This window comes from Paralichthys olivaceus, chromosome 10 (genome assembly GCF_024713975.1).
Source record: "Paralichthys olivaceus isolate ysfri-2021 chromosome 10, ASM2471397v2, whole genome shotgun sequence".
NCBI lineage: Eukaryota > Metazoa > Chordata > Actinopteri > Pleuronectiformes > Paralichthyidae > Paralichthys > Paralichthys olivaceus.
Window position 1 is genome coordinate 21,851,690 of NC_091102.1, and position 20,352 is coordinate 21,872,041.

The 20,352-nt window shown below is 39.1% G+C and overlaps 1 protein-coding gene across 16 annotated transcripts in view; it reads left to right on the top strand.

Annotated features, from left to right (window-relative positions):
- The first annotated feature begins 1,671 nt into the window (after positions 1 to 1,671).
- The window catches only part of mlphb (melanophilin b), a 32,379-nt gene continuing 13,698 nt past the window's right edge, over positions 1,672 to 20,352 (top strand). For 13 of the 16 annotated variants that reach the window (XR_011244358.1, XM_069533135.1, XM_020099648.2 and 10 more), the window contains exons 1-4: positions 1,673 to 1,824; positions 5,415 to 5,562; positions 14,363 to 14,584; positions 16,543 to 16,682. Coding sequence is in view for 15 of the 16 variants with exons in the window: in XM_069533135.1 (XP_069389236.1) it covers positions 5,438 to 5,562; positions 14,363 to 14,584; positions 16,543 to 16,682 (487 nt within the window). In the remaining variant the exon portion in view is untranslated. Of the gene's footprint in view, positions 1,825 to 5,414; positions 5,563 to 14,362; positions 14,585 to 16,542; positions 16,683 to 20,352 lie in introns of all 16 variants that reach the window. The other 3 variants (XM_069533146.1, XM_069533148.1, XM_069533137.1) reach the window with 1 other exon arrangement.

The following is a 20,352-nucleotide window of genomic DNA, read 5'->3' on the forward strand; positions in this document are numbered from 1 at the left end:
ATTATTACTATTGGATGAAACAAACAGGATACGATGCCAAACATGCACAATAAGTAAAAGAGAAGGATCATTTCAACCCTGAACATTTTTTATTCAAATTCAAACTTTTATTGATAGTAAACTCTTTTGAACAGGATTAACACTCTGTGGTACAGTTCATGTCTCAAGTTACCTTGAAAAGCTCCGGTTGGTTTTCTTTAGGCCAGCACAGCAGAGTCTGAAGTCAAACATGCAGACGGGTTGATCGTATGCCAGATTTTTTTACACATTAGCTTGTTTGCACTGGGTAGTATCCAAAATTTTAAAAAAAGGGAGGAACTGAATGTAAACATTACTGCAGGAACTGAATGTGCTGAAGCCAAAGCCTTTGTTTGGGTTAATGTCTTTCTTATTAAAGTCAAAAAGGTTCTGTGTGAGGCTCTTGAAGTTTTAGCAGGTTTTTCACTCATCTGGTTTCGTACATCATGACCAGAGGTGTGCGGGAGAAAGTGCACATGTTCAAAACATAATATCATAGAAATAAAAGGTCTCAGGTCTGAACTGTCTCTCTCCCAATACAGTTCAATGCTGTTAAACATGATGTTGTAACAAATTGTTTGTTTACATCTAACAAACACATTGATCCATTTGCAAATATGCTATGCTATTAAATTATAAGCTTTTTAAATGTCAAAACTATCCAAGCTCAGTCTGTATTTTGCCTGTGAGCATAAGTAGACTGTTATAAACTTACAGTAATGTAAAGTGTAGGAAAAAAAAAAACCTCTGTGTGACTAACCTCTTCCAAAGTCAGTGTTGTTGTTTGTTAGGGAAAGATGACAGGGCCTGGTGATTAAGCAAACAGGAAAACTGGACTGCTGGACAGTCACACGGCTCAAATCAGCCTCTGACGAAGAGAGGAATTAAGAGGAAATTGTTATGTTTATGAGAGGATGATGACATAAATCAATAAACAAGGAAAAGTTTTCACTTCATCATTTAGATTTTAGTTTAGTTGGGAGTCTCTCAAGGTTTTTCATGATCAGATTCTGAATGTGAATTCATGTCCTAGATTGGGAGTGTCCTATGGCCACTCTTACTCCTCCCAACCCTGCTTTCACATCACATTATGTTAACTGTAATGATATGAAATAAATTCTTTCCCAGTCTTAATCCCAGTTGTAAATGTTTGGCTTCATCAATGGCTATTGTTTCCTCTCTAATAAAGGAAGGTTGACCCACCCATTGTACAAATAAGCCTTACAGCTATATTCTGTCTCTTAAGTACCCTTCAAACCAACACTGCATCAATTATTAACACAGGGAAAAAAAAGATTAGGACGTGTTTTGCTTTCTTCTGCTTAAACTTTATACAGCACAGGTTTTCCTGCAGCTTTTCCACAAAAAGACATGAATCCAGCATATCAGGCCATAAAGAGAAGTTGTTGAGGTTATGCCTCACCACCCATTAACACAGGATCCACATGTGACTGGGGACTTTAACCAAACTGGCTTCTGGATCACTGCACATTCAGATACCGTGCAAGCAACAAAATGAGCACAATAATTCCTTCCAAACTGATCAATATCAATATAACATGATCAGTTGCTCTCCCAAAATAACTGTGAAAATTAAAGAAATCTGCTGGGAATGAGGCCAGAGGGGGCAAAGCACATAGCCTGACCCCTTTGAAGGCGGTGAGGAGGCTTGTCTTCCTGCCTTTCTTCCTCCTGGTTAACTCGTCATGTGATCAGCATTGCTGTCTGCTACTTAGTTTGCCCTGCAGTGAGCCTGGTGTGCCTTCAGAGGATTTACCGCCACAGGGCTTCTCAGTCAACAGCAAGGTAAGTCACATTTTATGTCATTGCGATATTAAGAGATAAAAACTGATTTTAGAATCTGAGTCTCAGAAGCGATATTTTAATCTTGTTGATGTTGAGATGCGTGCTATTTAGACTCCAGTGAAGGACAGACATTTCTACTTATTTCACTGGACCACACTCATACATTTACTAGTATTTGTAAAAAAAAAAAAAATCATTTAGTTTTAATAAAGATTTTGAGTATCTGTATCTCTTATTATTTGAGGCAGATTCCAAGGAGCTTTTCTCATCTCTCATAAATCTTTTGAGCTGCGGTTGGAACAATGAAAAGTCAATGTAAAAGAATGTAAAGTCAGAGTGAACGTGTGGTTTTTCTGTGCCGTTCTTTTGTTATGAAACTATTTCAGGTTGGTGTGTCTCCACACCTGTAATCAAACACAACCTTCCCTTTGCAAACACAAGGAGCCCTTTAAATGTGCACCTGTTGAGTTGAGTGCATCAATGTTTTAATTTCATGCTGACAATCCTTTAGACCACAAGTTACACAATAAAGCTTTTACTGGCCAAGAGATCCAGTCTTAAATGCAGCAATAAATATACAATCTGTTTTCTTAGTGTTCTCTTAATACAACAGTAAGGTACCAAATTGCACACACCCATTAAGCAAATACATATAGAGCCTGTGTATAGTTCTTGGCTGCTCAAGTGTAAGAATATAATGGTGGGAAAGTTATAATCAGTAAGTGAATGTTCTACTAAGATTCTACCATTTAGATGGGACTTGTGTCTCTGTTAAAGTTGCTTGCTTGTTGTTGCCATTACTGCCCACTTGCATAAGCAGAAATTAGATTAAGCTACTCAATCACTTGATTATCATTATGTGATGTTCCTGAACATTCCTTCACTCCTCCCTCATTTTGTCTGAGTGCTTACGTACAACTCACTGGTATTGTTTGTGTGCGTGTGTGTTGCTCTGTCAGCTTGAGTTACCAGATCCTCTAATGCCAGTGCATTATGAAACAACATCATGTGAAAGGTGCTTCTATTAGCAGACACTAACGGATAAACATCCCCTAGCAATGGGATGGTTGGATTGTGCAAATGCAGTTTTTGTATGTTGATTTGATAGAGACAGATACAATATGGATACATAGTGAATTGCACAGCAATAATCCAATACAATGCATTTGTAGCAACTGCTTATTTAAAATGCCCATCCCAAGAATCTTTAACATAAGACGTCAGAATAAGACAAATGTATTTAGTAGGAGTTCACCTTATACAGTTATTCTGATCTGCTATTTTGGATTAAGTTTTTTTAACTTCTCCAAAATGTAAGAGTTTGACAGATTGACTGAAATACAAACATTAGACAGCTGATACATATTGATGGTAGGAAAATGTATCTTAGAACTAGAAAAGACATTGTCCTCATGAAAAAGGGGCAGCAGTGGACATTTGTTGAACTGTTACTTATGAATGTGTTTCCTAAGTACCAGGGGAAGAACCTTTTCTGTTACCTCAAAAGAGAAGATCAGCTGAAAGGTCTTTCATTAAACATCACCACTTAGTTTTACTTGCATAAACCTGGCCATACCTTTAAGTGAATAGAAAGTTTTACCCCAAAGCATTTCCAAGAGGTTTAAATATTGGTGCCATTAACCAGATCCGTCTGTTTTATCAACTCATTGATCGTAATAGGATGCAGTTATTTTCACCAGACCACCATCAGAAAACATGTCATTTGTTTAGATTGGCAAACAGACAATGAGTCACAGATGTTTCTTTCTGGCTGCTAGAGATGGTAACATGGCTATCACGATCAGCATGGCTGCCGTGCAACAGCAAGATTCAACCATGAGAATGAGAGGAAACCCAGTTCCCAGTGCCGTGATGGAGGCAGAGTTAAGCAGCCAGTTATGTTAGTGAGTCTGATTTCAGTTCTTCCACAACTAGTTTTTAGAAAAAAAATATTTAGCGAGAAATATTTTCTCCAGTAGTTGGCAAGAAAACTAGTTAAGAGTTAAGAGATTTAAATATGGCCTTTGAGTTTGACAGCTACCAAGATTCCTTCATGCATGCATGTCTAAAAATGTGGACCATAATAAAAAGAAAATAAATCTGCCTTTATGAGCTCGTCACAACTATTTTCCAGCTCTAAATTTTTTCCTATGGAGCCATTAGGAGTGTAGTTGTTGTGGTTTCAAGCTGGAGCTGAACTCAAGAGCATGACTCAGACAACAGAGTACTCATTTAATTTGGTGAGGTGTGCCACGTGGGCTCCCACAGAGTGATAGGCAGGAAACTGACAGACAACAGGAAGCTGGTCTTCAGGCGGTGCGTATTTACAGTTGGCTTCTTCATCTGCGAAACTGGCAGACAATGATCAGGCAGGTAACAGGCAGGCAGGATTCAGGCAGGGCAGACAGGTGGTTAAACAGACTGGCAGCTCCGCTATGATCTGACCTATGATAACCACGGCCTGAGAGCACAAACAGGAGCCAATGCTGGTCAAATACCACCACGTAGTCAAACTGTTTACTCTGGCGACGAGTGGAAGGAAGACCAGGATTCCTACGCTGCATCAGCTGATAAGAGGAGACCAGCTGCAGGTGTGCCAGGGACCTGCAGAGGGAAAAACCATGCCCGTGCCCAGACCTGCCAAACCAATCACACACATACTCACACACACCAAGCACATCAAACCAATCATTGTTCATTCATTCAAACAAATGGGTTTCTTGCCACTCACTCACTATTCCCTACTTCAGTGTATAGACGACTATATGTTGAGCTCATCGGGACAAGAAAGGCTTTCAGACACTAATTGGTGAATTTTTGCCAGTAATTAAGTCATTTTTTGCAGCAACATCACTCTGTTGAAAATCCAAAAGTAAATTTAAAACCTTTTTCACTAAGTTAATAAACATATTGAATGAGCATCTTTAAATGTAGAAAAACGTGTTTCCCGAACTTTGTGTTGTGATGTGCAGCTCTGCTTCTATTCACATTTATACGACAGGCTAGGCTGTTCCTGCTGCCCTCGCTCCTCTTCTCTCTCCGCAGCGGCCGCAATGCATGATGGTATACAGTATATTGCTTGGTTGGTGACCATTGGTTGTGCACTACTTTTTACGATGCATTGTGGGAAACAATGAGTGCAGTGTAAATTACTTCACTCAACATTCAGACACCACTACAAAATGGCAAACATAGTTTATAGTGGACTATATAGTGATTAGACAGTGATTTCCAACCGGCCATTCACTCACACACAAACACACACACCCACACACAGGGGGCCGCCAGGGGGCTGACCATTGACCATGAAGTCACGACAGAATTTATTTATTTGCATGAAACATTTTAAAAGAGAGTTTGGATTTATCAGGACTATGTTTGGTGCATATGTTTAATATTAATTGACGGCTATGATAATTCCTCATGCACATACTGGTCATAGATAAGATGACTCATTACTCGTGGGATTTTGCTGTGAAAGACACAGTAGAAAACAAAAACTTACTTTAACTCTAATCTTGTGCATCATTTCTTGACACTGTTCAAACTTTATTTGAAAAACCAACCCATTTTATATTACTCCATTATAGCCCAGCAGCACACATTCTTCATTATGCCTGGCACCACAACAGGGAAGAAGCTGGATCTTTCCAGGCTCACAGATGAGGAGGCCAAACATGTGTGGGACGTTGTCCAGCGAGATTTTGACCTGCGGAAGAAGGAGGAAGACAGACTTGGGTAAGTTATAAATATAAAACCTTTCTATAACTAATGTCAGGCAGTGTTGCTGCATTATACAACTGAATTATTTGAGGGTTGGCATTACGAAAGCACACACAGTATTTATTTATATACTGCTTACATTATTGACAAGTTCTAACCTTATTATAGTAAACCAATACAGACAAATTATTGCACTCTATTGAACTGTACTTCACGTTACCCTGCAAAGTCATGTATTTTTCATATCATATAGTATATTTGGCTATATATAATGTAGTCTTAAGGTCTTTCATGCATAGATGCTACACCTCTGCGCCACTCTATTCCATTTCTCCACCGTTATTTTCATGATGGAGGTCAGTTTTATTCTGAATTTATTCTTACTTTGTGGCTAAAGCTTTAGTTGTTGCTCTGTAAAGAATGGCTTTCCCTCCTTGCTATTTCCGTATTATTATAAGCAAGTAGGAATTAGTTTTTATTATTAACTGAGTTGCTATGTTAGCTGTGTGGCTCTAAAGATGGCAACTGTTGTTGTGACATTCAAGTTGTACAGTCACAGTGAATCTTATTGACTTTACTGAGCCTTTGACTTTTTGGATTTAGAGGGTTTGTCTCAACAACTGTTGGAAAGAAATACAAATTTTTGAGGGTAACGTTCCACACAGGATGATTTCACTAGGTCATCTAATCAGTTTCAGCTTCAATGACTACAGCAAATGTTGCCAAACAGTACTTTACTGCCTGATGTTTTCAGTTCTGGGGACTCCCCAAGAAAAACTCCCTGCTGGGGATCTTTCCTGAGAGCCACATCATTTTAATAATCACACCACCAATAGACACCCTGAAGTGATGTAAGCCGCAGACTGGATCTTATTGCAGTGTAATTTCTGGGCAATAAACAACATCAACCCTTTCTTTGATAAACACGACCAGATGAAAGGATGTTGCCGTGGTTGCATATGTGTGTTTGTTGGACTGGACTTCAGTGTGGGTTTATTGGTCCATGTTTAGTTACTACTTTTATGACTTATGTGCTGCTGTTTACACAGCTAGCTTAAAGTTGTATATGGGTGTTTAACCAATCAACATAAACTTGTGTGATTCAACGTTTCTCCTGTTGTGGGAGACGACCCATACACATGAGCTAGAAACAAAGTCACCCAAAGCATTAAGAATACAATTGTTGCTAGCAGTGTTTAGCCTGCACAATAAAAAAAAGAGGGGATCCTCTAACACCTGAAAACACCCATAGTCATTGCTAGTTATTAGCATGGTAACCCTAACCCTGATTACACAATCATTTGCATTTATAAAATTCATCATTCATCATCAATGGCACAGGCCAAATGTTATCATAGACACAGATTACAGTCGGTGAGAATCTCCTAACATTCCAGAGATAATAATTCAATCACTGTACATTTAAATCCCTGATCCCACTGCATAGGAAAGAAGAAAAAGCTGTTGTCACTGAGAAAAAGGTTCTTCCTTGCGCTCAGCGACGTCACTGACAACACTCTTCAAGTCCATATTCCTGGCTCTGTTCGCTTTTGAGAGTATTGCCAGGCCGCTGAGTCTTTCTCGTCCCATGCTGCTCCTTAGATAGGTCCTAATTAGCTTCGGTTTTGAAAAAGAGCGCTCTGCAGTGGCAACAGTTATGAGTATGGTGAGTAGCAGTAACAATGCAAACATCGCTGAATGAGGCCGCCAGTGAACTGTTCTCCATGATCTTGGCTAGACCCTTCACAGTTGATTGTTTTTCTATTTCAGATCTTAAGCAGGCTCTGAATACAGTCAGTCGGTCTGGAAAACTCAGGTGTAAATCTCCGCTGTAGTGCTCTGCGAGGCGCTGTGCATCCTGATGAAGCGCATCATCCTGCGCACTGGTCAGTGTGCCAGGTCTAAATCTAAAAATAGGCATTACTCAAAACCACAAGCATAACTCATTATGCCAGAATAAATATAGCCATCTTGATCTGGAAATGAAATCTATCTTAATCTATGACTGGCCAACATGGGCTCATCTATAAGGCCCACATTGGACTGTAGGTGGGCCCCCAACAACCTTTGGGCCCCGGTACATTGCAACGGTTCCAACGACAACAATCACCTCACCTTAGCTACAATCACCTCACCTACTCCTTTTTAAACTGAGCAACCTGTGGTCCAGATGTCAAATGTAGAATAATTGTCAATGTTATACAGTAGTGCAGTGTAAAAGCACAAGGAGATGAATCGTCATAGTAACATAACACAATAACAAAACATAAAAATAGCAAATTAAGTTTTGCAAAATTGAACTAATAGCAACCCATCAGCTTCTGGTCATAACAGACCGACAGTGTAGAAGCAAGTGATGGCCTAACTTTGTTGAGCTGCATGTCAGATGATTCATTGATTCACTCATGTCTCCTTTGTGACAGTGAGTGATAAACAGTTTAGATATGAAGCTGAGGAAGTTTGGAGGGAATTTATCATTATCTTGTAAAGTGGGATGACATTTTAACATTCAACAAAATAAACAAACAACCAGTGACACATTGATAAACGAAGATTTACATCTGATACATAAAGCCTAACTTCAAGTGTATACAGTGTTTTTTTAATTTATTAATTATTTGGTAAAAAATCCAATCAGAGCCAGTCGTTAAGAGGCCCAAAGGCATAAATAAGATGAGATCCCCTTTTAAATCTCAATATGAGGTGGGGCCCCTCTTAAAGTGAGGTCATCATAGCTCCTGGAAAGTTACTCTTTGAGTTTGCCCAGTTGTTTATTTCAGACCTCCAGGGCTATGTTGTGTAGACATGGTTCACCCATGTGTGCTGTAACAAATCCCTTATTGAGTCACTGACAAAATACTTCTCAAACAGTAAGTCTCTTAATAAGATTTCTTATCAAAGAAAAAATTGATTTTCTGCTTCTACTACTTCTCTACGGCCTTGATCTCCAGGGACTTCTCAGTATTTCTGTGATTCTAATCTGAACCAAATTTAAAGTGTTCCAGACTTTGAGACGTTTTTTTATATATTTCTGATTTTCTGCTCCTCATTTCCTTTCAGACAGAGAGCTATATCATCCTCATTCAATAAACTAAACTGTGCTTTTGTTGGTGTGCATATGCATTTCTCAACAATGCAGTAAATGGAGAAAGCCAGACATTTGTTATAGAGTTTGTTTTGTTTTGTTTTTATTGTTCTTTTTCATACATGCTGTTTTTACTGGACCATTCACAAATCATTCTATAGTTGGTCAAGCAGTTGACTGAAGAGTTGACCCTCCTATAGGGTCATGCAGATAGATAGATGAGATTTTATCACAAATACAAGGACAGGCACTGTCCCTAAATTCCATCCACTTAGACTGCAGTCCCTGCCAAGGTTCTTCTTCAGCCATTTGCTTTCCATCCAAATGAGCTGTTGTTTGCTGCACAGGCATCTCCTGTTTTCATCCAAGGCCTCTGCAGTCTAAAAATAGATACAGATCTCCATGTGGTTTCCATATAAAACTGTCACACCTAAATCTTGTAAAACCACATATGTTGGACCACAAAAGGATTTTGGTACTTATCTTGTTAATGATTTCGACTTTCAGAAATTCGATTCTTAGAGATAGATTTTTGTTCTTTAGTGTGCTTTGTCAAAATTTGATTTAGTAATACAGGAATAAACTTTCAATATTTGAAAAAAAAAAACTTGTTGCAGACAGACATGGTGAGAACCATAATGTATGGCAACATTCAGACACAGACAGCTATGAAGAGCAAAGTAACAAAGTGCACATCTAGCAGCCACACCCAGATTCCAGGGCTTTGCCAGATAAGCAAATCTACTGCTGTACCAGCTTTTAATCAAATACAGAGGAAAAATAATGATGCTGGACACATCATGTTACTTGGTAGAACTCCCTATAACATCTGGTACAACATAGTCATATGATCTATTTTAGATGACTTAGCCTTATGTTAACAGCCGTCATGTTTTCAATATGAAAGAAAGAGGAGAAAATTAAAGGGAAAGTTCACCTATTCACTCATTTTCTACTCACCACTATGTCGATGGAGGGGTGGTGAAGTGTTTGAGTCCACAAACACTTTAGGAGTCTCAGGGGTAAACAGTGTGAGTGCAGAATCCGATACTAGCGGACATTAGCATGTCTGTCAGTGGTGAGTAGATGAGTGATTTTTTATTTATGGGTGAACTATCCGTTTAAGAAAAAGCCTAGGTTGAAAAGAAAGTGTTATTTTGTTTTCATTTAAAGGGATAGTTCACCCTGAAATAAGTCAAATTTAAATGTCTGGGCTTACAGACACTTGGATGACTTTTTTCTGTTGGTTTTTTACGTTAGAAGAATCGGTCAGCATTTACTTCAATTTTATTGGATTTGGCTACAACGCTGTTTTTTGGTTGAACTCTCCCTTTAAAGTCAAGATTAGATTGTTAATAACATCTGTTCTTTTTAAATCATTCACAATTATATTATATACACAATTAATTGCATAATGTGAAAGCAGTGACAGACACAAAAAACAATACTCTGCAGTTTATATTAATACAAGTTTAGCAGCTTTCAGCTGATTGTTTTGGTTTTGCAGCCTGTAACATCATTGTCTTAAAGTTTGCTACAGGAGCTTTTTGTGAAAACCCTCTGATTAAGTAGCTGTGCACTATAGCAGCCACACTAAAAAACTAAGTTAGTGGCTAGTTGGTAAAAATTGTGGAGCATTTCAGTTAATTATAGTTTCCTCAGAAAATGGGGGGGGGGGGGGGCAAAACAGAGAAAAAAGGAGAGTGAGTATTAGAATCATATTTAAAAACATTACTCACATATATTGACTGTATAAACTTACAATGTAAAACTTCTGTTTTATTACCTGCTGCTTTAAAATGTTGTGTTCATGTTGAATGAAACACTACAGTCCCTTGATCACCTCACCAATAAAGATGTCAGCAGAATTGGACAAAGAAGACACATTTAACAGTATGGTTACAGCAAATTCAACACAAACACAATTCCCACAGATCAATCCCGACTGGGGACCTTGCATATTATGCTCCTTCTCTCTCCCTGATGTTTGCTGCATGTCCTTTTATTTAATTAAAGGCAAATAAATAAAATAAACTTAAAATGGTTAAATCACCTATAATATTAGAATGCAAAGTACATTATCCAGAGTTTGTAGCCACCTGCTGTAGCCAAAAACAGCTAACACGAACAGCTACCACATTGAGTTTCTGTGGTTTGCAGGCATTTGTGCATTTGTCTGCTGATCCCAGCCTGATCAATCTTCACTGAGGGCCATCAATGATAATTATCATCTACCAAAAAAGTGAAGCATTTTAACCAGAGAGCAGTCATGTTTTTATCATTACAGAAGAGGAGAGACAAAAGAGAGAGAGAGAGAAAAGAAATCTACTGCTCTTCAACTAATGTTTAATTAACTTATCTTGACATAATATATTATTATCTGACCAACACTGAATACACATGTATATTCCTGCAATTTATGAAATTGCTAAAATTGTTAAAAAACCAAATGACATTTTTTTTTCAGATTTGTTGGTTACAAATGTTTTTAGAGATAACTATCCTCCCAGATCAACAAAGTGGTTGGAGTTAGCCTACAGAATTAGCTGTCGGGTGGTTTGTGCAAGGTTGGCCTCAGATGGATTCAAAATCACAGCCTGAATTATTCTTTCAATCCACCAACATGTGAATAAACCACTTGCAACCGCGTACAGAGGGCAGCACTCTCACGCTTCTTAAGCCATTGCAGATGTTTTTGATCTCTAAACCTTGTCAGCCATGTGTCAGTGAATGGATAGTTTGGATGTCGCCTCCAGCAAACTTCTGTTTCAGAGTAGGGCAGATTTGACAGATATTACATTTAAATCACTTTAGTTATGGCCAGTAGCACGAGAGTACAGGACACTAAGGATACAAAGACCCAATCCAATTTCCCCCATTCTCCCTGCTCCTAAACCTTTTTTTTTCGCGGGTTATCGTGCCCCTTAGAAAAGAGTTATAAGGGTTAGTGGATGAAATCGTTCCCAAGAATTGGGGCATCACTTCAAGAAGCTGTTACATCATCAGTAGTTGCCACGGGAACCCGTCACGTCATCAGTAGTCATCGATGTAAAAAGACACGACAAAAAGTTTTGCCAGGGATGTCATTGTTGAGATCTTAAATAAACCTATGCTATTGCTTGCAGTTACAAAAGTGACAAACCTATAATATCCTAGCATCTATGCTAATGCAGTTGAATCAATGATATTTGCCATTCATCCCATGGAAATTGAAAAGACAAGATTCTCTGCATTATTTCTTGTATGAATCAAAAGCACAAAGCTTCAGGCTTCTAGCAGTGGTCTGTATATGAAACACTGCCAGGATGCATTATTGATAGAGGAGCATTTAAGTTCAGCAACATCATTGCTCTACACTGGTTAAATCAAGTGCATCGTGTATCCTCAAAAAGGAATTTTTATGTAAAGATTATAATGCAAAAAAATCACTGGCATGCATTTTTCAAGGTTGTTATAAAAAAATACCACAATACATTGAAATGATATTAAACTAAGATAATACCATTAATATTATAATTTACATCCTAATGGATGGAGAAAATACTACATTTGTGGGACTCTCTCCCAGGTGCCGTGATTCACAAGGCATTCTGGGAAATACTCGCCCTCGGTTTGAAGTGTCAGCCCAAAACATCTCCATTTGTAGGCGTCCCTTACATTTTGGCCCTCCCCCTTCATCCCAACAAGTATCAGGACTGCCTTCTCTTACACGTGAAGGCACAAAATGCAGGGGAAGGTCTAAGGGTTAATGCTCCACCCACGCTCTGTGGCATTTGGGACTTGTTATCTGAATGTTTCCTCCCCAGTACTGTCAGCATCTGGTTGTGCTGAGTGAGGCTGTGACTGAAAAAAACAGTTGGACTCAAAGCGAAGACGTCATTCAGGATGCACGTGTTAGGAGCCAGCAAGTCATAGAGAGGAGAGGAAAGATGTGTTTGAGAAGGATAAAGCTTTACTTTTTAAAGCTGATGAGTGGTAATTGGCTGAGTTTTTTGGTGCACTTATTCTATTGTGCAGGTATAATCATGAGCTTCAGACAGAGTACTTTCAAAATGGCTAACCTTCAGAGTTTTCCGAGAGGAAAGAAAGTGTTAATTTACTGTATATCTATGGAAACAGATTGAAGACTGAGATAGCTAATGTTTGTGTAATTACTGAAAATGAACCTTTATCCATTCATCCATTCATTTACTAAATAAATCACTTATCGAAGGATAAGTGGAGCCAATCCGAGCTGACATTGGACAAGAAGTGGGATACACCCTGGCATACCGTCATCTGGTCCCCTCCACTATACATATGGTGAATCATTTTCACATAAATCACAACAGATTAATGAAGCGCTACAGGATAACATCACACCTTGCTCACTTGCACCTACATGTGCATTCTCTACTGGTACTGGTTAAACTTACAAATCAATGTATTGCTATACACAGAGAGTAGATGTTTGGTAAATACAAAAAAAAGAAAGACAATATTAAAAACTTCAAATTTTCAAGAGAGAAATCAGTAGTATCTCGTCTATATCAGTCAACTTCATTATCATTGCACTGACTGTTTCCTGGAGAAGCACCACAGTATTCAGTTCCCCTACTTGCTTTTCTATGAAATAAGACTGACATAATGTTTATACAAAGCTGCCAAAATGAAGGCATGTGTTGTCGTCCATGTACTGACAACCATCTTATACATGATTTGGACTCAAAAAGTTTGTTTTCCTAGCTGTAGAAACACACACTTATTAATAAGATAGACACGTACACACAACAGCACCACAGTTACTTGTTCAACATTTAGGCTAAAGTCTTTATGCAGGCATGATTGCCCCAAATGTTTCACAGGAAGAACACAGTGCAGTATTTTTTTGCAAATTTCCACTCAGAACATTATCTGCAAAAACAATTGCCTGTCCCTAGATGTGCATCTCAAACATGATTTGGCAGTGATTCCTGCAGCCAAATCAGAGCAGTGTTGTCAGTGTTTGTAAGTCATACCACTAGTGGCCAGCGGCTGTATCCCATTTATCAAAAATGTTCTTGGTGATAATTTCAATAGCTGTATCTAGCACATCTAATGTAGCATGACATATATTAGCTCTATACAGTAATCAGTCATACTTCAGTGAATCATGCATCATTGTCAATTGCAGACCTTGGTGAAAGGCCAAACATATTCAGTTTTGCACCCCACTCAGAAGCACACACAGTAATTGCCACAGTACTAATACGTCGATATAAGTCACATTTCTCTGATATTCTATCAGCTTTAGCGATGAAAATATCTCTTCTTTTGCATTTTCAATCATGTGTATTGACTACATAATGTTAATTTAGGACTAAAAGATACATTAAAGTTATTTTCCCTCTGGAAAATGTTTTTTCATCTGACTGTATGCAGTGAACAGCTGGGATTTATCTCATCTTTGGCCAGAACTGCTCTGATAAAAAGTGTTTGACATATGTTTTCTTTTTCTTTTCAAATTGGTGAATACAGTGCATGAGGGTGTGTTTCTGGCCCTATGTTAGTGCCATATTGCACATTTGAGAATGCTCTCTGAAGAGAAAAGAGCTAAACGACACCACATGTTGAAATTTGCTACAGGTGTTAAAGATGGCAGATTTTTGTGGTTTGGGTAGTTTGCTTACAGAATATATTTACTGGGGGAAAAGTATGCCCTTGCTGAACCATTACTTCACTCTTCCAACATTTATGACGTTGTGTTTTCAGTGAGCTGAAGACCAAGATTGAGAAGGAAGACACTAAAAGGGAGCTCTTAGGACACCAGACCAGCCTGACTGAGTCCTACTGTATTCGATGCCTCCAGCCCTTCAAATTCCTGGTCAATAGCAAACGTCAGTGTCTGGACTGCCACCATTATATCTGCAAGTCCTGCAGCCGCTACAACAAGAAGGAGCATGGCTCAGTGTGTGATCCCTGTCATATGGCCAGGTAGGAAATGACAAATTAAACATATGAAACCTGCATTAATAAATACTTTTTTGGCGCTGCCAACATTTTTGTAACCCTTTAATGTAATTGCTTATAGTAGGGTATGTGAGTAGGTCTATTTTAAATCTAGCCATATGGCAGAAATCATTATCCATGATCACATGCCTCCATGATCCACAATATGGTTGCAGTCGTGAATATGTATTGATGAGACATTCATGTGATGACGATGGAGAGAGGGTGAGAGAAGATCCATGTGTCATATAGCCACCTGCAAACTAGGCCTGTAGCACAGAGCAGAACCAAGTGCGGTCCAAGGCAGAGCTAACAACTACAAATGTGAATATGTGTCCATGTTATTCTGTATGAAACACAAACACAACTTCACAAACACAATTTAAATGAGTTTTCAAATCACAATGTCAAAAGATTTGGTCGTGTTTGCATATTGCACAGTCACATCTTGGTTAGACGTATTTGATTTTGTGCATTAAATCGTCACAAGAAAGTGCTCGTTTTAAAGAATGCAGTGGTTCTTCACTGGTTCAAATCAATAATCAATGTTGCATTTGATTGCATATGGTCCGGACGGCACTGGTGGGCAAAATCACAGCCATGAAATCACAGTTGAAAGAGTTGCTCGCTTGGTAACAGAAAGTCATGCTTACTCTATCTTTGAACAGCTGTGTCAGTTCATTTGAAGGTCAAGATTCGTGCAACACAGTTCATCTTTGTGTGACCCCCATTTGAATGTGACCAACCTGACACGGGGGATTCAAGCCTGAGGTCACAGAATGTTCACTCAGTGTGAAAACATACTGTAAGCCTACAGTGCATAGATTCAAGTCTTAATCCATTTGCAGAGCCTTTGTTTTCTACTCTGGCTGTGACTTTGGTAAATTATGCTGAGCTTCCTTTGACCAACTACCGATATATTTAGTAAACTGAAAAAATGATAATTAAGATGCTGAATGGGATTTATTTTATAGATGTGTACAGGTTTTCTCTCAATTGTATTGGAGGAATGTACAATTATAGTACTTGGCTGATATCCACAAGGTCTTCGCCTCCCTCAACGATTATTACTGCAAATTTTATTTTGAATAAAAATAAACTTATTCTGTTTGGCTATTGTGGATCCAATCTCATTGTACATTAACACACAAAAGCTGCAGAGTCCGGATATTAGTCAATATGATGTAAAATACTTTGAAGTTACACCATCAAGTTTTTTCATAATTGGACTGTCAGAAATGAAATACAACTGCTGACAGGTATGTGAGAGTGAGGGAACTGTATTGATTAGTTTGTAAGCTGATCACCAACTGGTCACCAGCTCTAATACTCTGGTATTTGTTAGATTGCAACATGTGAGTTATGTGTCTCTGAAGTGTGTAGATACACATTGTCCGCCTTTGAAGCTCGATGAACATATACAAACTACTCACAATGAATTCTCTGAGTATAGTACTGCCCTGTGGACGCATCACAACCAGAACAACTTTGTGAACAGTTAGTGATTCAGTGTTTTGCACAAACATAGACTTTTACGGCAAATTCTGCATTTGATTATAGTTGGTGTTTCAACTTTAACTGCTAAAGCTCTATTGCAGCATTAGAACTTAATATATCCAGCTCACTCCAGCTCCATATGTAACCATTATACTGTTGTTTGCTCAGACGAGGCTGGGCTCTGAAAAGCCCTCTCACTGACCTCAGGCAGTGTCTAGAACACAGTGTGCCATGAATCTCCTGCTAAAACCCTACATAAATGGGTGAATACACTGTACTTTGTGCTGCAGTCAATAATTGCATGCCTTTGCTTTGTGCAACAAAAAGCATTGATTTCTAGGTTGGAGGGGCGTTGGTATTCCCACAGGTATTTTTTTAATTAACCTGGTCTGTGTATACATTTATCCGTAGCCCATCCTTCATGTATCCACTATGTCCTCTGACAGGGTCCTCAAGATCGGCACATTGGAGTGGTACCATGAAAACGTCCGTACCCGCTTTAAGCGCTTTGGCAGCGCCAAGGTGATGCGATCACTCTTCAAGAGGTTGAACAGTGAACACAGTTGCTCTCAGAGTGACTGTGGAGGTGAGTGGTCCAATTTTTATTCTGTGGTTAGTTTTCTCTTTATTGTTTAACTTGTTATTTAAAGTGGAGTGTCTGGAATGTTTTAATCCCTAATGAAAAGCCGTAAGCAATAAGTAAATCATTAATACTCCCCCTTTACTTTACTAACACTGTCGTGGTGGCCTGACAGCACAAAGATTAGTTTTACCACATTACTGCTCAGTGGTCAACATTCAAACACTGTGGTTATTCTGCACAGCTGTCATGTGGAAATGTATATGTGAATGTTAAGCAGAGCAAATCACAGGTTACAAACTTAGGTAGAATGTCAGGTCTTGGTTCAACTGCTCACTTTAAAGGGGCAGCCTTAGCAAATGTCCATCTGTTTCACTCCTTTTACAAGCCCTGAGGGGTGCTGCGAATCAGAAGTGGATTCTGCTCGAGTTGCAGAGGATTGCTGGAAGCCTGCTTGAGCTTGACCATATGAAATCCCCAATAAATGAAAATGCTTCGTGGAAAATCAACAGCTGCACACTGTACTGTAACTGTGTGGAAAGTTTGTATCAGTTCGGTCAGGACTCTACTACCGGTGGTGAACGCAAAGTGTTGCTAACTCTCTCAGAACCAAATCCACCTTGTTGTCCGCCTAAGAAAAGAAATACTGCTCTTACTTTTCACCATTGCTGTTTCTCGTCCACGTATTTTCTGCAACTAAGCAACCAACTATAAATAGACAATCTGCTTCCTGTTTCACCAACACATGCATGAACAGCACATGAGTGGTCATGTCATGTGAATTTTCAGGTAAATGGATGTCGGATTACTTCTGACAAGGGAAAACGCTCGTCTCACCAGAGACTGTTTGGAAAATTAGTGTGGACATCGTCTTAATGTCTGTGTTTTTATTTAATTTGTCACCCATCTGTCTGTGAGACCTTTCATTTTTGTGACACTGAGTCACCAGAATGACTTTTTCTGTTTTTCAAATTGTAAGCCAATAATGAGCAGGCTGCCAAAGCTATCATGGGGTCTAATCTCTTCCATCTATCCTGATTTTCCGGCTCAGACTTGTCACAGCTGTGCTGAGTGCTATCACAGACTAGTTTCTCATGCCTGGAAATGGCTCAGAACAGGTCCTGCATTGTTTGGATTTTATTTGTCCTTAACTGACCAGTGGGTTGCAGACGTCCACCTTCTGTGTATACAAACATTGTCTGCTGTGTGTTTGGAGACATTATTACCAGAGATACTAATGCGGTGATAAGGCCTGTTTATGTTCTCTCCTCGTGTTTAAATTTTAGTGCAGTGACGCTATGACATTCTTCATCAAAACCTTTCCAGCACTCTTTCCTATGTTTTTTGAAGTTGCTAATGTAGCGTCGCAAATATCCTGTGGCTGCACCCAGAGCATAGAAAGCAAGTGCCCTTCTACATTTAAGTACATTGCATATCAGCATTAAGCATTAGTGTACATTGCAGGCCTCCAAGTGAGATCCCAGCCTCACATCAATGAATTTACAAGGAGGCAGCTGGGACTCCTGGTACTGCTTGCGCTGAGTCACCCTCAAGGATTTTAGGAGGGTATACAGAGAGAGTTAGTTGGCTGGCTTAGCCCCGCGGGCCTTGTGATCCTCCAGTCACATGTCTTCTATTTTTTACGTCTGGAATTAAATGATTCAGTTCTGCAAGACTCCAACAACCAGAAGCATTAGAGAGAAGAAGAGAAGAGAAAAAGGGAGGGAGAACAAAGCTTTGTTCTGTCATGTTCTGATGTGGAAGCCAGCTCTTCGAGTGTGCACAGATGCAAGATGTAGCTATGTGAAATGTTACAATATGCAGGTCAACAGATGCATTGTGATCAAATTGGCAACTCATGTACAGATTCATGTGACCATCTGGATTGAATTCAACATGCATGACTGTACACTCACTCTCCCACACACACATACTTTCTGCTGCTGTCTTTTTACTGTGTGTGTTGTGCTGTGGTCCGTTGGGCCCCCATAGTTTGGACGGTGTCATCTTATGTGTACAGTATCCATGTGAAGAAGGAGAAATGTAGCACTGCAGCTACAGCAGTGTCTTCGTTTACACACACTGGACAAAAAAGAGCTGAGCTCAATTTTTTGGCTTCCCTAGACCTGGCTCCTTTGTTTAATGCTGCTACTGCTGCTCCTGCTTCTATTTATTACTTTACGTGGAAAGTATTGATAAGCTACAAGAAATGATTTGGCAAATTTGCAAACCTAGCATTATTCAGGGAGATGGCAATTCTATCCTTAGTTTCCCAGAGAATGAGCATGCCATATACCTTTTCTATTTACATCCTTTCACCTTTACTCATAACAGTTTGGCAATTTTAAGTTTTAAGTTTTATTTCAATCAGACAACTCACGTTCAATTGTGTTTATTGCAACAGTAGAACATGTTAGTGTTTGGCGTCTATGCTCCGTCTTAATCAGTCCCCCTGATATGATAACATAGTTATGATGGGAGTGATGAGCTAATACCCTCACCCCCCAGCGTTGGAGCCTAAAGTTGGATGCTGGGTTGGTGGAAAGGCAAGCAAAGGGAGTGATGGGACATTTTCTCTGCTTAAATAGACCACCTAATAAGGTGGGTGTGTATTATAGATGATTGTGGAGAGTGAGGTATGTCACGTTGTGTATGTCACATGACTGGAGCAGCACAGCTGGAGTTGGCTGCCTGAACTAGCTCGTAGACGTCGCTCCATTCTTTGGCACAATGAATGTCCATATCCAGTAGAGACACTTCCTTTACTCTGCTGCTCACATGACTAACAACAATGAACTGGATATGTATCAACTGTTTGCCCTGAGATTACTCCTAAGATTTTTTCTTTTTTTGAAACTGTGGGATGAAAGCTGACAAAGCAGGAAACTGGCTCATGAAGATTCACAACCCCAGGTTACCATGAAGGCTCTATGTACATCATACTTTAGCTGGTTAATGGTAATTTGAATAATTGCAAATTAGTTTTTCGAGGCTGTCCATTAAAAAAAAACGTAAAGGCTGTCAACATACTGACTGGTTTCCCTAAACCAATTTCTATTACCTCAAACAGGGGTCACATGTTTTTCCACCCTGGGCCTCCCAGAGGATTATTCCAGTATGTGTGTGGTCCTCCTTAGATTAATTCCGGATGACTGTAAATAGTTCAAAACTAGTGTACTGCCTTGTTCGCTTGCAATGATATTGAGCCATTATATTCATGATTGTAATTCCAAACAGAAGGTAAGTTTAGTTTCAGCACTGAATAATGACATTACACTATAAACTGTCTCACATAGTGTGTACAGTGGTTTTGGAGCAGATCAGCGAGTTCTGGTTAGGCTGGCACTGTCACTGCTCATCTGGCTTTTATTCACATTGGCCTGTTGATTTAGTCAGGGAAAACCAAGAGTATAAAAAAAGGATAATGGCAATCATTACTATTATTATGTCATTATTTGAGGTTGTGGTAGTGTTGGTAATGCTGGCACTAATATTATATTTATCTGCACATTTCTGTCAGATATCTAGAAAAAATATATTTATGACGGAAACATAGACTGTATAAAATCAGAAATTATAAAGAGGTGATGCAGTAAAGGTTCACAGTTCTTCACTGTTATGAGCATAAATGGAGCTGAAAATCAAATGAAAACACATAATGTTCCTTCTTTTGCCC